The sequence below is a fragment of the Dama dama genome, chromosome 30, assembly GCF_033118175.1.
Source record: "Dama dama isolate Ldn47 chromosome 30, ASM3311817v1, whole genome shotgun sequence".
In the NCBI taxonomy this organism is placed as follows: domain Eukaryota; kingdom Metazoa; phylum Chordata; class Mammalia; order Artiodactyla; family Cervidae; genus Dama; species Dama dama.
The window spans coordinates 89,032,758-89,050,161 of NC_083710.1; the positions used below are offsets into that span (position 1 = coordinate 89,032,758).

The window sequence follows — 17,404 nt, forward strand, 5'->3', positions numbered from 1 at the left end:
CACTTCAGTTCACAGTTCTCTACACCACTTTTTCAGTATGACAATAATTATTTCAACTACTTATATTAAAGGTAAAAATAAGAAAGTATGTTTCAGCCAGAGTCTTTCAGCCGAAATATGAGTTTGAGATTAAATTCTGGGGTGTATGATGCTGTCTTTCTAAAATGCTAGACTGTTTATAATCCCTGTGTCTGGACACACATTCTATTTTCCAATAACTTTAATAAAATTTCACTTGACTAACACAATAACATAACTATCACCGGATTATGATCATGTGGAAAACACTGTCTGATGGCGGATATGAGAGCCAACTCTCAGTTCCCACCAACGAAGGCGCCTCACGCCTCCCTGCGAGCCGGTCCTGCCCGCGGCAGGTGTGTTACCAGGTCAGGAGGCAGCCGACCCGACGGTCCACGAGGACGGAAGCGACCCGGCGGGCGTGCTTAGACGGGTGACTCCCACCACAGAGCACGTAGGACCCAGGGCCTAGAGTCCCCGCACACGCATGAGGCTCTGAAGATCAAACGCCGGACTGAGACCGAGGCCGCTGCGCCTCCACCCCGGAGGACCCGGGCAAGTGCGGGCTTACCCCGGGAGCAGGGACGGGGGCGGCGGGGTCGGGCCGTTGAGGGTGTGCACGCCGATGCTGCTGATGCCACTGCTGCCCAGGCTGCCCGAGCTCTGGGCCGACGGGGCGCTGCGCTCCTGGTAGTTCAGGGGCAGGGTCTGAGGCCGGGCGTAGTAGTAGGGCGTGGAGTGGGCATCGCGTGGTAACGCCTGAGCGAATAGCGTGGCATAGCTGGAGACCTGAAAATAAACGCATCGCAAATGCAGATACAGAATCACACGACATTCTCCCCAGCTGACAGACAATTCACACTCTATCTCTCTTTCTCTCTTTAGCTCCGTTTCTGTGCCTGGAGTCACACAGGCAGACCTCAGAGACAGTCCAGACCAGCTCCGCAAAGCAAATGACGGAGCAGGTCACACGAACGTCTGCCTTCCCACTGCACTTGCAGATCGTGCTTACACTACACTCCATCTGCTGCACGGACAGCAGCACCAGCCTCTAAAGCAACACGCACATCTTAACTTAAATACCTTACTGCTTAAAAATGCTAACCATCATGTGACAAGGCACAGTTACCACAAACCTTCAACTTACAAAAAAACAAAAAAAGTAGCATCTGCAAAGCACGATAAAGGATGTGCTATATTTATTAAATGATAAATTAGTTGTATTTCTGAAGTATGCTTGAACCAATAGAAGTTTTAGAAAGCTTTCTAAATCCCAAGACTCCCACATGGTCTCATAACTAAACACTTTATTCAGAAGCTAAGCAAACTAAAAGTCAAATAATTACTCAAATAGCTTTAAAAGTCTGGCATTATTATATAAGGAAAGAAGGCTCATTACTCAAGACTGTGGCTTTCAAGGTAAATCTGACTCGCTCGCGCACACTCTCCAACCTTCTAAGCTCTCAGATTTCTGGGGTGGGGCACCTCGTTACACCAGACCCTCAGGGACTCGGGCAACTGCCCAATCTCACCTTCAAACACTGCACAAGTCAAACCTGAACCCACAGACAACGAACTTTTCAGGATGTAACAGTAATTAATGCTCATCATGATATTCAAAAACAAAAGAAAACCCTAAAAAATCTTCTGACTCAAAGAATAATGAAGCTGGGCTAATAGTAACTTTACACAGTAAAAATCTGAACACCGATAGTTCACGCTCTACTTAACCAGATATTATATTTGAAGCAATGTTATAACATGATTCTCAAAGACATCTTAAGGAAACACAGCACACTGACTAAAAATGCCCTTAAAAACAAAGAAAGGGGAAGAAAAAAACTCTTGACCCTCATGGCCACCCAGAAAACTAGACAAGTCAACTTCCTTGCTTTTCTAATATTATTTTCTAAAGTACAGAAGCCAATTCCTATCAAAACTTGGTGTAACTGTCCCAACAAGACATCGAGCCTTAAGACGGCACTGCAGTGTGAAGACAGAGCCTCACCTTGCTCGGCTGCCTGCGTGGGTCTTCACTGAGGCTTAGCAGGAGGTAGAGAATTGACCATTTGTTTTTCAAAACTCCCTGTTGAGAAAGAAAACATTAGAAGAAAAACTTTGTACTAGTCCGCAGTTTTACCTTTCCCTCTCCTAAATTATTCTAATTTCCCAAAACAGAAATGCATTTTAAAATTCACCCGGGGACATCGCACCGGAACGCGCCCATTTTCAGGCACTGCCATAGCACTTCTATCAGCAGGCAAGAGAATGTTCTCAGAGCTCAAGCCCCTGGGAACCCTGAACCCCTGAACTCTAACCCAAAGGCCCGATGTGCACATGCTTTTAGATTACCCTATGCCCGATGCACGGCAAGTCCTCCCTGAAATAATCCTCTCAATAGCCAGCTTCCCAACACTGTGATTATCAGAATAGTGCCATCATAAAATGTGTGCATGCCTCCCCCTACTTAAGCCTGACTTAGGCCATAACAAAAGAATATCAGGAAAAGAGAAAATAATTCTAAAATCTAAGATGTGGGTCTCGGCATCAGGCATTCCTGGGAGACCCAGGTCCTGAAGCATTCAGAAGTCATCAGTCACCCCAGGTTTCGTGCACGGTTGTCACATAGATCCCACCAGTTTCCACGGACACCCTGATCAGAGGCCCTGACAGGCAGGCGAGAGGACGAAACAGCGACCACAACTGCAGCTTCCAAGAACCAGACGCTTCAGCAACAAGAAGGAGCTGGCACACGGCTCCCTGAAACCTCCCATCCTCCAGCCACGCCCTGAGCCCAACGGGTCTCCTAGCCCCAGGAAGTCGGCTACTATTTAAAACAGGACTACTTCAGGAGTAAGCATTCAGTGTTCCAAACTGAACTGTGGAAAGCAACTGTTCAAATCAAACCACCTAAGTGTGTGATCACATAACGGCCAATGCTAAGACACACAGCTTTCACTGATGAATCTCCCGTTCAGGATCTTGAAAGTGAAAGTCGCTCAGTCGTGTCTGACTCTTTGCAACCCCATGGACTGTATAGTCTCCAGGCCAGAAAACTGGAGCGAGTGAGCCATTCCCTTCTCCAGGGGATCATTCCAAGCCAGGGATCAAACCCATGTCTCTCACATTGCAGTCTTGGTAAGGCTTATGAGCACCATGGGATATGACACCTGATAAGCAGACCCTAGTAATTTTCAGAGTACAGATGGAGCTGCTTTTAAAAATAGAGGAAAATTTAGGAAAAGCAAATGATACAGCAGTTTGAAACTATTTGCCTAAAAATGACCATACAACAAAGTTTCTGTCTTGTAACTTCAAATATATTTTCAAAAATGGAAAAATAGACTTAAAGCAATGAATCCAAGTAAACCCAAAGGCATTAAGGAACCAACATGGTCAGCAAACGAGGTTCAGCCTCTCTTAAGGGGACACCGGACAAGGAGAGAGGACTGGGAAGGGCCGCGAGCTCTATCCTGGCAGCACCGGACACCCCGCAGCTACCACCCAAGCCTGAGCACTGGCCATGCGGAGCAGTCGCCTGGACACCCCAGGGCCATCACCCGAGCCTGAGCACTGGCCGTGCGGAGCAGTCACCCCGCCGGCCTCCGCGCGGTACCTGGGAGTGCAGCTTCCTGTGGAGTTCTGAGAACAGCGCCGCGTCCGCCTCTCGTCTCTGCCGCGTCACTGAAAGGCCAAGAGGAGCGTGTTAGTGACACCGAGTTCACTCCTAGACACTGTCCCCACAGCAACAGCTAACTGACGTCTGCAGGGAATCCTGGGCTGAAGAGTCTGAACTGCCATAGCCACTTCCGTTCCATGAATTTCATCAAGTCATCAAAAACATCAAACTTGTAAAATATGGACACAATTAGGCTAGAATCAAAGAATTTACATGAACACTAGCTAAAGTGATAGAATCTTGGAAAATCCCATCATTTCCATCCATAAACAGTAATGACAGCCAGTGAGGCAAAGTGCCACCAGGTCAGTCAGCTGACAGAGGCAGCCTGGGCCCACATCAGGGTCGGGCACTTGGGCGCTCAGGCAGGGGCCCCGAGCAGCTGCAGACACCAGCGGGTAACCGGCAAAGGAAGAGCACTATGTCTACCCAGCAAGTCTTACTTCAAGAACACACAGAAGAATAATCTGCACATGGCTACTATTTCCTTCTTGAAAACAGATCCTCAGGACCCACTTGACAGCATGGCTGCCAGGCCTTTAACTCTGAAGACAAGACTATTTTCAGCTGCTCCCAGCTTGTGCAACATGCCCATCAGGGGCCTGGATCTGCGCATCTGCAAAGCAAACAGTCTGTGAACACGCCCAGTATTGGGGTTCTCACTAGGGGTTTAAATGTGCTGACATCAGCGATCAAGAAGGAACTACAGTGTTCTCAGGTCCAGTTTTACAAACGAGAAAGGAAAGTTAGTGTTTACAGCAGGACAAACAGCCTACCACCGCCACTGCACACACACCTACGTGCTAGGTCACCCCAAGATCTGAACCACCTCAGTCCTACACTGCTCACCGAGCCACTCCCAGACCCAGCCGCTCCCTACCCCCAGCTGCCACAGCACCCAGCTCTGAACCAGGACATCCACGCAGACACCAGCCAAACACAGTCAATAATGCAACAGCCGGGGCGGGTAGAAACCATGCCGTGGGAACCTGCTCCTAGAAGGCATCGTTACCACCTGTGACAGCCAGGCCCGCAGGGAGAACGCGCTGGCCAACGCTGTGTCCCAGACAGCTGGGACCCGCTCCTCAGTCCCAGGAACTGTGAGGAAGGGGGCCTGGCCATCAGAGAAGACCCTCTGATCAGGACAGGAGCAGCTCTCACAGGGGGTCCTGGTGCTCAAAGCCTCTCCAAGAACACACCGTCAGAGACCCATTCACAACCAGCTGCTAACAGATAGAGAGCTTTCTTCTCTAAGGTGACAAAGCGTAGGAGAGCTTCGGTACCATCTCAGAAAACGTTCAACAGGAAGTTCCAAAGCACTGGAAGTCTGGATGGTAACAATCAACAGACGCGGTACTCAACTCACACGGCTGTTCAACCGCCAAGATAACATGCTAGGTTATCTGCTTAAAAGGTGTGTAAGATTAAAACTGTGAATCACAAGAGAAGCAGCAACTGATATTAAGTCTTCTCATCTTCCTCACATTCTTAACCCAAGTTGTGCCGTTAAAGCAGTATTTAAAACCACCCCTCCCACCGTGTTCTAGTAAAAGAACTGAGCTGTCCTTACATTAATATGTACATACAGAGATATAGAAATACACAGATACATATCTGGGTGCTCATACATATTCTTAAGCTTTGACAAGTTTAACAATGCAACATGAGATTAACACTTAATAAAAATACATACGTTCTTTCTTGATTTTTTCAGCTACTAGAAATTCATCTCTTTCGACAGTTGGGGCAAAGTTGCTGCCAATGACGCGCACGGCATACTGGAACTGCTGGGCCACATCGGCTGGAAGGTAAACAAAGCATACAAGTTATGGCCAACCAGGTTCAGCGGTGACCACCTGAAGCTCCTGCTTCTTCAAGACAGCACACAGGGCACCTGCCTCCCACCTGCCCAGGTCCCACCTGAGCAGACAGAAGGGCCACAAGGCAACAGGATGAAGGACTAAATGAACGGGGTGTTTTACAAGCAAAGAAAGGGAGGCAGCAACAGGCCACAAAGTCTGAAAGCTGCTCGGAGCCAGAAGACTAACTGGACGGATAATCCTAAGAAAAGGAGCAGGAAAAGCCCCAGCCACACCACGATACCTGCGGAGCAGGGCTTACACACGCATGCGCACACATACATACACACACACCCACACCACGGTACTTGTGGAGCAGGGCTTACTCACACACTCATGCACACACATACCCCACAGTACCTGTGGAGCAGGGCTTACACACACATGTGCACACACACATACATACACACCAACACCATGGTACTTGCGGAGCAGGGCTTACTCACACACTCATGCACACACACACACACCCCACAGTACCTGTGGAGCAGGGTTTACACACGCACACGCACATTCACACACACACACCGTGGTACCAGCAGAGCAGGGCTTACTCACGTGTGCGTTCACACACACACACACCAGGAGTGGCCACAAGCTGCCAACAGAGGCAGTAACTTTTGACCACGTGTGCCATTCCAGATGAAGAGGATGGCTTAAACACAGACGTGTGTCGCCACGCCCTTCAGAAACCCGACTAAACTGAGAAAAGGGAGACTGAAGGCATAAACCGTGAGAGCAGAGAAATCAAGGCACGTCAGTAAGCCCTGCAGGGGCCGCATCTCACTGTTTGTCTAACCCGGGGGAGGCGAGGGGCGCGGGGAAGCTGGAAGACGGCGGAAGGAGCCCCGGGAACTGCAGACAGGCCTGTTCTCCCCTGACTGGCACCGCAGCCGTAGCAGCAGGTTCACTGTGTTCTCTCATGGTTTACCCAGTGGACGCAACCCCCAGGCGGCCGTAACGCAGCCCCCAGGGCGCGTGAAGTGGAGCCCATGTGTGTGGAACTCGCATGTGCTCACAGACCACACGCGGCCCGCGGCCAAGCGGGTACGTCGTGACGCGCACGCGCAGTGCTGCAAGGGAGCCCGGCTGCTACATGACCACGTATTTACAACACGTGCGGCGAGGGGGCCTGACCACCGCCGTCGTGGCTAATTCGCTCTCTCCCTACACCTGCTGACTCGGCTTCTTCCAGCATGTCCTCCACCACGCCACAGCCTCCAACCCATCGCAGCACGCCTCCTGAGGAGCAGACGACCCCTCCTCCTGCCCCTGGAGTGAACGCCCCTCTGGTCAGGGCGATCCCGCCCAGAGCCGACAGACCCGCCCCTCGCCCCCTGCCAGCCCGGCTCACAGCACCAGCAAGGACACTGAGAACCAGCAAAAGGGAGGAACACGGAGTGCTCCCGTGGGGTCACGGGGCTCCACACGTAAAAAATTTCCTACATCAAGAATACTTTAAATTTATAAATATTAAAAGGGTCACTGAAATCACATATTGAAAAGGAGAGCTGTGTATTTTAGTTAAAGATTACCTTGGGACTAATAGGATCCTGAGTTCTACAAACAACAGCTCACTAACAACATGCTCGGGGACATCAGACAAAAATCCCACTCCAAGAGTTTTACAAGCGTCTGAATTTTCCCCACCACAAATCCAGGCCCCCTCGGAACCAGAAGCACAGCCCCATCTTCACACCCTCCCCACATGTCCATGTGTCTCTCACATCCCTCCCACCTCCACAGCCACACTGCAGTTTCCCTGTCTGTCTGCCAGCCACGCTTCCAGTCTGTCTCTCCTGTTAATGATAAAATGTTTGGAAAATCCATCAGCTTTTTCTTAAACCAATCCCCAGACACCGTGCTCCAACAGACCCGCCAGCGCCACGGTCTCTGCAGACGGGGCGCACGGACTCGTTCTGGGCAAGTGCCACACAGAGGAGTCACAGTGGAATGGCCTGACAGTGGACATGCGGAGGTCTACCCCCTCCACCACTGTCTGCCACCAGCTCCTCTCCCCAGAGCAGCAGCCCTACATCAGCTTCTCATGGGACCACAGGCCATTCTGATCACAGAGCTAGTTGAAAAGCAATACTCAAAACAAAAACAGAACCACTGCTCTAGGCTTGTGGTTCTCAAACTTTTCAGCCTCAAGCCCCCTTTATACTTCTAAGATTGAGGACCCCTGGAAGTTTTTATTTATGGGGGTTACATCTATCTATTTATACTGTATTAGAAATGTAAACCAGGATCATTTTTAAATACTAATTCATTTAAAATAACGAGCCCATTAAGTACAATTCTCAAATGAAGTCTAAACCTTTAAAAAGTAACATACCCAATTAATCAACATTTAGTGAACATTTTAATAATACATGACAAGTTTTAATGTATTATCTAATACACATTCATTTCCCCAAGAGTAAGACTATCCTTTATTTGGAATTTCATCAAGAGCTCTTCACCATCTTCAAAAATCTTAAAACCCACAGTAACACCACTTGCGGCCCATGAGCTACCAAGACAACACTCATCCCTGGCCGCACGAGGGCTCACTCGACCCTCACACATGGCTTCCAGATCATGTCACCATCTGACCTCATTGTGCAGGGGACTGTAGTTCCACCTAAGCATTTGCGCTGAAACACTTAACCTAACAGAAACTCCTGAACTTCTCCTTAATCTCCGACTAGAAAGAGGACTGCAAAGTAAGAAAAGGAATGTTGCCTCTGACAGAGGTGAAGTGATGTAAGGACAATGTTTCCAAAGAGAGAAATACTGACTATCCAAAGATGTAATAATAAGCAAAATGTTCTCCAGAGGCGGCTCAGGGGTGCTGAGACCTCCCCTGTCACTGGCTGGCACTGGGTGTTTCCAGCAAACCCACAAGTGTCATAAGCAGGAAAAGGTGAGAAATAATGGCTACACTAACTATAAAAATATCAAGCACCGTTAGAGCTCAGGGCTTGGTTTCTGAAGGTCCCTTGAGGCCAACTAAAAATTTTTTTAAATACTTTATGAAAAAATAATTCATATGAAATTCACCTAAAAAGTAACAAGTGTCTATAATGCTTCAATTTCATAGTATTAAAAAAGCAAAAAAATAAAAAATAAAAATAAAATAAAAAAGCAATATATTATAAAAGCATAAGGCCAGTTGTTTGTAACATCACTAGAAAATGAAGTAGTTAATCAAATGTTCTACTTAGTGAACAAACAAAACACCCACTAATGAAATTCTTTTAAAATCTCAAATACTGTAAAGGCAGCAATTAACACTGCTTCTTTACTCATAGGGTAGAACAAATTAGAACAGAAGAAGGGAAGCTATAAAGACTTATAAATTCTTCAGTGAACAGAAGCATAATTTGGCAACGTGAATACAATTGTTTGGCAAGCCTAGTTGTCCAGAACAGAGGAAAGAGAGCATCATTTTAGTGGATTTTATATTTTATTCCAAGAGGATCTCACAGGTTATTTACTTTTTTGTCCTTCTCATTTTGTAGAAATATAACTGACCTACATCACTGTCTAAGTTTAAGGTGTACAGGAGCCTATTTACTCTTAATTTAGACAAAATTCTAAATGAGAGGGTGGTGCAGAACTTTCTGAAAAGAAGTTTTTCAACCTCCTAGAATGGGTGAAACTAAGTCAATCGACAGGATCCTGAAATGTTAAAAAAAAGTATTCTGAGAACCACTATGCTGCACCATGGACGGTCTTCAAAGCCCAGCTGTGACCACGACCACACATGAATGCGGCTTCACTCTGGAGGAAAACCGAGGGCCCGCTGGCTTAAAGCAAACCCCAATAAAACCTGACTGAGTCCTGACCACCAACTTCAGCGCCCTGGTGTCTATGGGTATCCTCAGGGCTGGAAGATCCGGATGGCAAATCAGAAAGGCAACTCAGAGTGCAGGAGGAGCTGGAGGCAAAAGGCAAAGACAGCCAGGCCCCCACCCGCCTCAAGACCTTGGCCCAGGGGTGCGGGGAACCTGCGTCTACACTCAGGTCTCCGCTCGGGTTTCCTCAGCCTTCCCTCCACAGCCATTTGCCCTGCTTTCTTCTTCCTGAGGCACCCCACTGCTCAACACTGTAAGCGCGCTGACTCTGTCGGCTCCCCTCCACGGTGAACAGGAGGCAGGACCTGAGGCGGCGGCCCTACCTCCCACTCCTGCACCCGCGGGCATCTCTCGCGGTGCCTGCAGGAGGGGGAACCAGGCTTCTCAGAGGGACAGAGTGGCAGAGAGAAACTTCACAAACTGGAGCGAGACCTGAGTGAAGTCAGGGTCACTTCACGGGCTGAACCGAAACAGCCATCTTTCGCTCCTGAGGCTATCACTGACCGCCAGATAAATTACGCGGGCCAATTTCAAGAGTCGTGGGAGGACAAGGAGCCGTCTCAACGCTTCAGTTTTGCTTCAAGTCTTCCAGCAAAACCTGAAGACTGTCTTGCCCACACTGTGGTGCTTAAGGGACAAATAACCCAGCGCTCCTGCGCCCGGAGGGCCCTCACTGGGCCGCCCCGTCGCCCCCTCCCGCCACGACGAGCGGAGAGACGGCAGGCGGTGACGACCCGCGGGCCCGGAACCGCACGACGCTCATCTCAGGTGCCCCTCGGCCCGCACCGCGGGGACCGAGGCCGCAGGCGGGCCTCCGCGTCACCCGGGACCTGCTTCTCGCCCACGTCAGGAGGCGCCGCGCGCGGCCCAGCGCCCTGAGAAGCGCGGGGGCGCGCGACCGGCCCGCGGCCTGAGGAGGCGGACGCGCCCAGGGCGGCCGTGACTCAGCCGGCCCGGCCGGCCCCTCCCCCGGCCGCCCCGACCCTGAAGGCCCGGGGGCGCCTCGCAGCCGCCCGCAGCCCCACTACCTTCGCTCCTGCCCAAGATCCGGCAGCACAAGCTCTGCAGCAGGACGTTGGGCGACTTCTGGTCCGGGGTCGCCATACTCGCCTGGGGCTGCCCGCGCCGGCCCCGCGGGCTCCCGGCTCCCCCACCGGCTAAGGCCCCGCGGGCAGCGCCGGCAAGAAGGGCGCCATTTTAACGGAACCCGCCGAAACGCGCGCCCCTCCCACAATGCCCCGCTTCTTCCGGGCGCGCGGGGCCGCGGGGCGCAGGCCTTAGAGTTCCCCCTGAGCACTGCGGCAACGGCGGAAGAGTTCCGGCTCCAGGTGTGGCATCCGCTCACGCCCACGGTGCTCAGACACCCCCAAACGCGCCCGGCAGAGGGCCCGGACCTGCAGGGAGCGCTGGGCGCCCCGGAGCGCCTTCACAGGGCACGCCGATTTCATAGGGTCGTTGGTTCTACTTTCATTTTGGGTGGAAGCAGCCTGTTTATGGAAGCACGAGGGAGTCATGATTTTCTACACTGGCTGAGCATCCGCACCTCCCCAGTGTCTTATTATTTTTCTGTCGCTCAGTCGTGTCAACTCTGTGACCCATGGACCGCCGCACGCCAGGCCTCCTTGTCCCCCACCAACTCCCGGAACTTGTTCAAACTCATGTTCATTGAGTCGTGATGCCATCCAACCATCTCATCCTCTGTCGTCCCCTTCTCCTCCTGCCTTCAATCTTTCCCAGCATCAGGGGCTTTTCAAATGAGTCACTTCTTCGCATCAGGTGGTCAGAGTATTGGAGCTTCAGCTTCAGCATCAGTCCTTTCTAGCTTCTCATAAGAGCGGTGTTGACTCCTCCCCACCCCTAGCTGAGTCTCCAACACTGAGTGAGACAAGACTTAGCTATGGAATAACAACAGCAACGCCCCCAGCCCCAGATAACTAATCACACAACAGTGAGAGAGGGGGCCGGCCTTTGGACCACCGAAAAGGCTTATGTGGCCGTGTGGCTGCTTGGGACAGGGCCCTGGCTGATGACAAGACGTTGGGGATTTCAGCAGCCGCTGTGATGGAGTTTGGCTGCTGGGTGATGACTGCAGAGAGACCGCGTGGTGTGGACTGTGCTGGGCTCCTGCGGAAAGCGGGGCCCTTGCACTTCTAGCTAGAGGCAGTTGTGGAGAGAACCAGAGAGCTCCAATAACAGCCCTAGAAGAAACCTCTTATTCTGTACCTGCAGTCATCAGAACTGAGGACCAGACTCCAATCCTGACTGTTGGAGTTGTAAATTATGATGTGAGTTGAATCCACAGTCCTACCAAGTCTCTCCTATTACAGGTAGATTGTTAATTAAGAAGAAGTGAACCCCAAGATCTGGGATGGAGATGTTTGAGTAAAACGTGAAAGTCCAAACCCCCTGAACCTTCCTCAACACAGCAGGATCCCCTCCTTGTGTGTGTGCAGAGCCTGGCCTTTCCTTGATTTGGTAAAGAACCTGGATGGCTCTTCTCAGTGGCAAATAAAGCAGAATTCAAAATGACTCAAACCATCCAGAAGAAAGAATGAAAGAGTGGACAAGCAAAAAATCATAGAGGAAAACAGAAAGCAGTTTCAAAACTGTTCATCAATCCAACCTAACCACACTAATGACCACAACAAGTTTGTTAGTGGATGAAACACCGTGTCAAAAGGCCGCGATCGCCAGAATGAGTGAAGAAAAAAAGCAGGACCTGATCACAGGTTATGTGAGGACATATTTTAATCCAAAGACACACATCGGTTGGCCATGAAGGAGCAGAGATACACCATGAAAACAGTGAGTGTAGCAAGGCTGGAGAGGTGACATTAACACTGGGGGGAATACACATGGAGACAAGGAGTGTCCAGAGACAGAGAAGGACATCTCGTGCTGATCAAAGGGTCAGTTCACTGGGAAGACACACCTGTAACTGTGTGTGTGCCGAGCATGGGCCCTCAGAATACATGAAGCTGGAGGGACTTACAGAGGTGATGGGTGAGCATGTAAGTAACTCATTTCCACCAAAAAAAAAAGGGGGGGCCTGAAACTGGACAAAATTGCCCAAATGAACCGAGACGTGGCACGGGAAATCAACCAGAGACGGACCACAAACTGGCAGGCACTCGTGCCTGAAGGAGCGATGGGTCTCTAGGGAGACAGATGCGCACCTGTGGTCTTACCAGGGCTGTTCCAGCCCCACCGCACAGCGTGAGCCAGGAGAGCGTGTCCCCCCGTGCAGGGCGGCTGCCAGACGGTCAGCTGAGGTCCCGGAGGGGCAGGCTCTGGCGAAAAGCCGTAGCTCACCAGGTAGAGGGAGGTAGGGCGGCCCTGGAGCCCACGCTTCGCCCAGAGCTGGGGGCCCACTTGGTGCAAGTGTAGCCCCCCAGGATCTTCACGCTGTGAGGCTGGGTTTCATGTCCTTCACTGGGCTGTGATGCCCAGATGTGAGGTCAAACACTGTTCTAGGTGTTTCCGAGAGAGGGTTAGGGGATGGGATTAACATGAAAATAGTGGCCTTTGAGTAAATAGCCTGGGTGGGCCGCATCTGATCGGTTGAAGGTCTGAGTAGAACAAAAGTCTGACCCTCCTCAAGGAGGTGGGAGTTTGCCAGCAGGCGGCCTTCAGACTCAAGCTGCAAACTCTTCCCCGGTTCCCCAGCCTGCAGCCCACCCTGCAGACTGTGGACTTGCCAGCCCCACACTCATGTGAGTCAGTCCCTTAAAATAACTCAAGCTCTTTCTCTCGCTCTGGACAGATAATACAGTAGAATATAGAACAGTAAAAAAAAATCCATTAAAAATAAGAAAGAAAAGTGAGCATGGAACAGGAGGAATGGGAAAACGTTTTAAGAAGGTATGCTGAAACCATAATTGGTCACAAATGGCTTAAACTTGAATGCGCTAAATCCGCAGAGGCGAGGCACAGTTCTAATCACAGCTCATGACGGCTGCAGTGCATCGGGGGCGTCTCCCTGCTGCTGTGGACCTCGGTCGGCCGCCCTCGGCGGTGTTGGTCACTTCTCTCCTTCTTGCTTTTTGGGAGCCCGTCACCGTGCAGCCCGGCCGCAGGGAGGAGGGCCCTGTGGTCCCCTCCCCTCAGCGTGGAATATTTACGCAGTCTTTAAATTTCTTCTGCGTGGAGATTAGATTATTCTCCCCCACTCATTTGTTCGTTCATCAATGCACTTCCATCGGTATGCATTTGTGGGTGCTCATCATCCGGTCATGCATCACCTATTTTCTTACTCAGACTGTTCCAGCCTTGGCCCCCAGGAGCCCTCTCATGCGGCTTCCGTATCCCTCTGACATTCCCACGTGGCTGTGAGTTCTTTAAAAATAATGAGTAGACAGCGGGTTTTAGTGTCACTTTAGATTTATAGAAAATTGAGTAGATAGCACAGAAACGCTCATGTCCCCATCCGCTCCGGGCACACAGTTTCCCCTGTCATGAACGTGTTTTTAATTTGGCCATTTGGGGCTGTGCTGGATCCTTGTGGCTCTGCATGGGCTCCTCTCTCGTTGCGGAGAGCGGGGGCTGCCCCTCACTGCCGGGGCTTCCCCTGCCGTGGAGCACAGACCTCAGCGCTTTCAGCACACAGGCTCGGGAGTCGCGGCAGGCGGGCTCCAGAGCAGGGCTGCTGCAGTACTTGTCACACGTGGGCTTGGTCCTTTCGAGGTGTGTGGCATCTTCCCAGACCGTGGATCGAACCCACGCCCCCTGCGTTGGCAGGTGAATTCTTATCCACTGCACCATCAAGGAAGCCCTCCCTAACCAGCAATAGGGTGGTGTACAATTAATGAAGCAATGTGGACACATTATTTCTAACTGAAGTCCATAGTTTATGTTAGCCCAGTGCTTCTGGGTGATGGATGCTGCGATAAGGCAGCAAATTCTGGGGCCATGTGCCACTGCCTCAGTTTTCTGTAAAACAGGCCCCTTCATCTGAGGCTGAATCCTATGGGAGACAGTTTCCACGTCTGGCTACTCACCTTCCCTTCATCCCCATGTGACGTGGTGCTCTAACTTCCCCTCGACCTGGGCCAGATTTAAAATTCTTTCATGTCCTATCTTTCATGTCATATTCGACATGGTCAGAAAAACTCATTCGAGCCACCTCCAAGAAAAGCTTTGTGATTACCAAGCTTTCGGTACCCAGCTCCATCATTGTAAAGATTGTGAGTGATTGATTGACTAAAACTAGTGAACAGTCTTTCAAATTCCAATGAACTTTTCAATTAATATTCACTTTTCTTTTTTGAGACCATAATGATTTACTGTTCTGACATCAGATTAACAGAGAGAAACTCCAATTAGGCTTTGAAAACTCATGTATTTCAGGAACTTGTCATCCAGCCCTTATAAGTAGACGGATAAATTACTTTAGAAGTCAAGAAGTCTTTTGTGCCACTGTCCTTTCTGTTATCTTGTTTTGTGAGTACGTTATGTTTCTTCTTGCACTTTTAAAAAATCGGCCTCAGTTTTCAAAGGCTGGCGCCTGACATGGTTTTACTGTACATACCCCCAGGACTGAGTCTTACCTTTCCTTCCCAGCCCAGCTCGGGAAGCAGAAATCCTCCGTCCACCCTGTTTTCCAGCATTGATTTTGCCTGTGTTCTTTGATCTTCTTTCTCTATACTTACAGTGTTTGAAGCATATCACGTTTTTTAAAATATGGTGTTCAACCAGAATGTTGCCTCTTTGATTTTAAACATATTTTAAATTGATGAATTTTAAAACACTTTTAAAAGAAAAATGGCTTTTCATAACAGGGATGAAACATCTTTATTTGGGTACAAAATTCCATCCTGCCCTCATCTCTACCCATTTGACCGTACGTTTACCAATGTGAACGTCCCAGTTTATTCACCATCTGGTTAACTGTTCGCTCTGTTGTCTGGGGGTGACTGGGAATATGCTGATGCCCTTGGTAGAAGGCTGAACAACTTTTTCGAGATTCCCCAAGTCTAAGAAGAGCCGTCGTGAGGAGTGAAGAAGGTGGAGGTGCGCGGTGGAGAGGCTGTCCTCGGAGCTGGGGCCGCGTCTGCAGTGTGGCCTGAGGTCGGCACGTGGCGCTGGCCACTGACCTTTGCGGCCTGGAACCTGCCTCCAGGCTTGGGGGCCGGACACACCCCTCGGGTCAGGCTGAAGGTGACAGTGCTGCCTGTGTGGCCCTCCTCGCCCCCCCGCCCTGTTCCATCGCCCCAGGTACAGTCAGTAGGCTTGACTTAGGGGGTGGATGGGCTCCAGCTGGCTTGCTGTTTGCATTTCTTGGGGCACCAAGTGGGCTTCAGGCTGGATGCTTACAGCTCTCAGTCTTTTCTGAGACAAGAGATAGGTGGGCTCCAGCTGAAGCATTGGCGTTCAGCCTCCTCTTTGCCCTCCGAAATGGAAGTAGCAACAGAAATAGGGCAAATAGCCAGTGTTTGTCTTTTGTAAACATGTTAAGGTAATAGTCATGGCAGTAGTCAAGACAAGGACTAAGAGAGGGCAAAACCGTGTGTGAGGGCAGGATGAAGGGATCTCCGCCCCGCCCTTTTGGGGACAAAGGAGACACTGCACACACGCAGAAAGGCTCCTTGTGGGTCAGAAGTCAAGGGGTAAGTCCAGGCCGTAATGAGTCTTGCTCTTCCCAGAAGCCTTCACTTCAAGATCCATCTTGGCTGGGGGGTGGGGGTGGTGCTCACCCAGGGTGGGTCCCCGGGTAGGTCCAGTGTGGAAACAGAAACCAGTAATTGGCTGAAGGAAGACAAAGACCGGGAAGACCTGACCGACCTAAATGACTTGGCCGCCTCCTCCCTGCGCTCCTCCTCACTGGGGGTCGCCCACATGCTTCCTCTCTGGGTGCGCGTCTCTGCCCCGCTTCCGTCTCAGCTAAACGACCTGCGGCTCTGCGTGCCGTCCCACTTGCTCTCCTGCTGCGTCTCTGATAATAAACGTTGAACCTGCATTTACAGTTTCTTCCTCCATGATAAATGCGTTTTTCACGGGGGGCCAAGATCCAGGGAGAAACGGCTTCTAGCCTCTATCCTTTGCTGGTCTGGTGGCTGGGATTCCTGGTTCTCTTCCAAGCTTCCCAGGTTCAATTGCCAGGCAGGGAGTTAAGATCTGGCTTCGCCACTGGTCACGGCCACCTCGCTGAGATCAGCCTGACGCGTCCCAGGCTAAATCAGGCTGATAAACCCAGGCTGAATCTGCCGCAGGCCCAGTCTGGCCCCAGCGCCCCAGAGCCTGTGACGCTTCTGGGACCCAGGCTGCTTCCGTCTACTCAGGACCCCCAGGCCCCCTCCGCAGGGACTGCTGAGCCCCGGTGTCCACCAGGCCAGCACAGCCGCCTGGCCCAGCGGTGCCAGGTCACAGGGTCGTGATGGGCCCGCGACCTGCTCTCCATGTCCGGCATGGAATAGCCCCTCGCCGAGCTCCACAAGCCCCATCCCGTTCTCCCCGTTGCCCTCTGAAGCCATGAGTCCCTCTGCCAAGGTCTCGCCGGGGGTGGACCCAGCGTTCACATCCGGGCGGCAGGACCCAAGGGTGGTCCATTTCAGTCCGTCCTCAGACATCCTGAGCACCGATACCTTTTGGAGCGGCTCTGGGGTCTTCAGCCCTCCAGTTCTGAGGAATCCGAGGAGCGCTGCAAAGGAGAAATCTGATAAAGCATTTGAAAAAAAAGAAGTTAATTAGTTTTCTGGGTGATTAGAGTGCTTAGTCCCCTTTTGCGGAACAAACGCTGCACCCGAGTCAACAATGGGAGCCGGGGAGCCTCCTTGGGCCCCAGAACCTTCGGCTGCAAACCTTCCAGGCGCTGTCATGGCCCCTGGGGTCTCCCAGGCAGTTTGAATAGATTCTTTCTCCCCGGCTGGGGTTTTGTGCTCCGGGCTTGATTTGAAGCACAGGAAACGACGGAATTGCTCACTCATTTCTATAAATATCTATCCTGCGTTACCTCGGCAGCTGCAGAATTCAGCTCATCTCTGCAGAGCGGAGAAAGGCATTGGCTC

General features: G+C 51.2%; 1 protein-coding gene across 1 annotated transcript in view; it reads right to left on the reverse strand.

The window, feature by feature from the left end:
• The window catches only part of TUBGCP3 (tubulin gamma complex component 3), a 34,926-nt gene extending 24,302 nt beyond the window's left edge, over nt 1–10,624 (reverse strand). The window contains exons 1-5 of the mRNA XM_061133720.1: nt 10,430–10,624; nt 5,394–5,501; nt 3,638–3,705; nt 2,030–2,107; nt 593–810 (exon numbers count right to left, since the gene is read on the reverse strand). Coding sequence (XP_060989703.1) covers nt 593–810; nt 2,030–2,107; nt 3,638–3,705; nt 5,394–5,501; nt 10,430–10,505 — 548 coding nt within the window. The 5' untranslated portion in view covers nt 10,506–10,624. The remainder of the gene's footprint in view (nt 1–592; nt 811–2,029; nt 2,108–3,637; nt 3,706–5,393; nt 5,502–10,429) is intronic.
• Between the last annotated feature and the right edge of the window lie 6,780 nt (nt 10,625–17,404).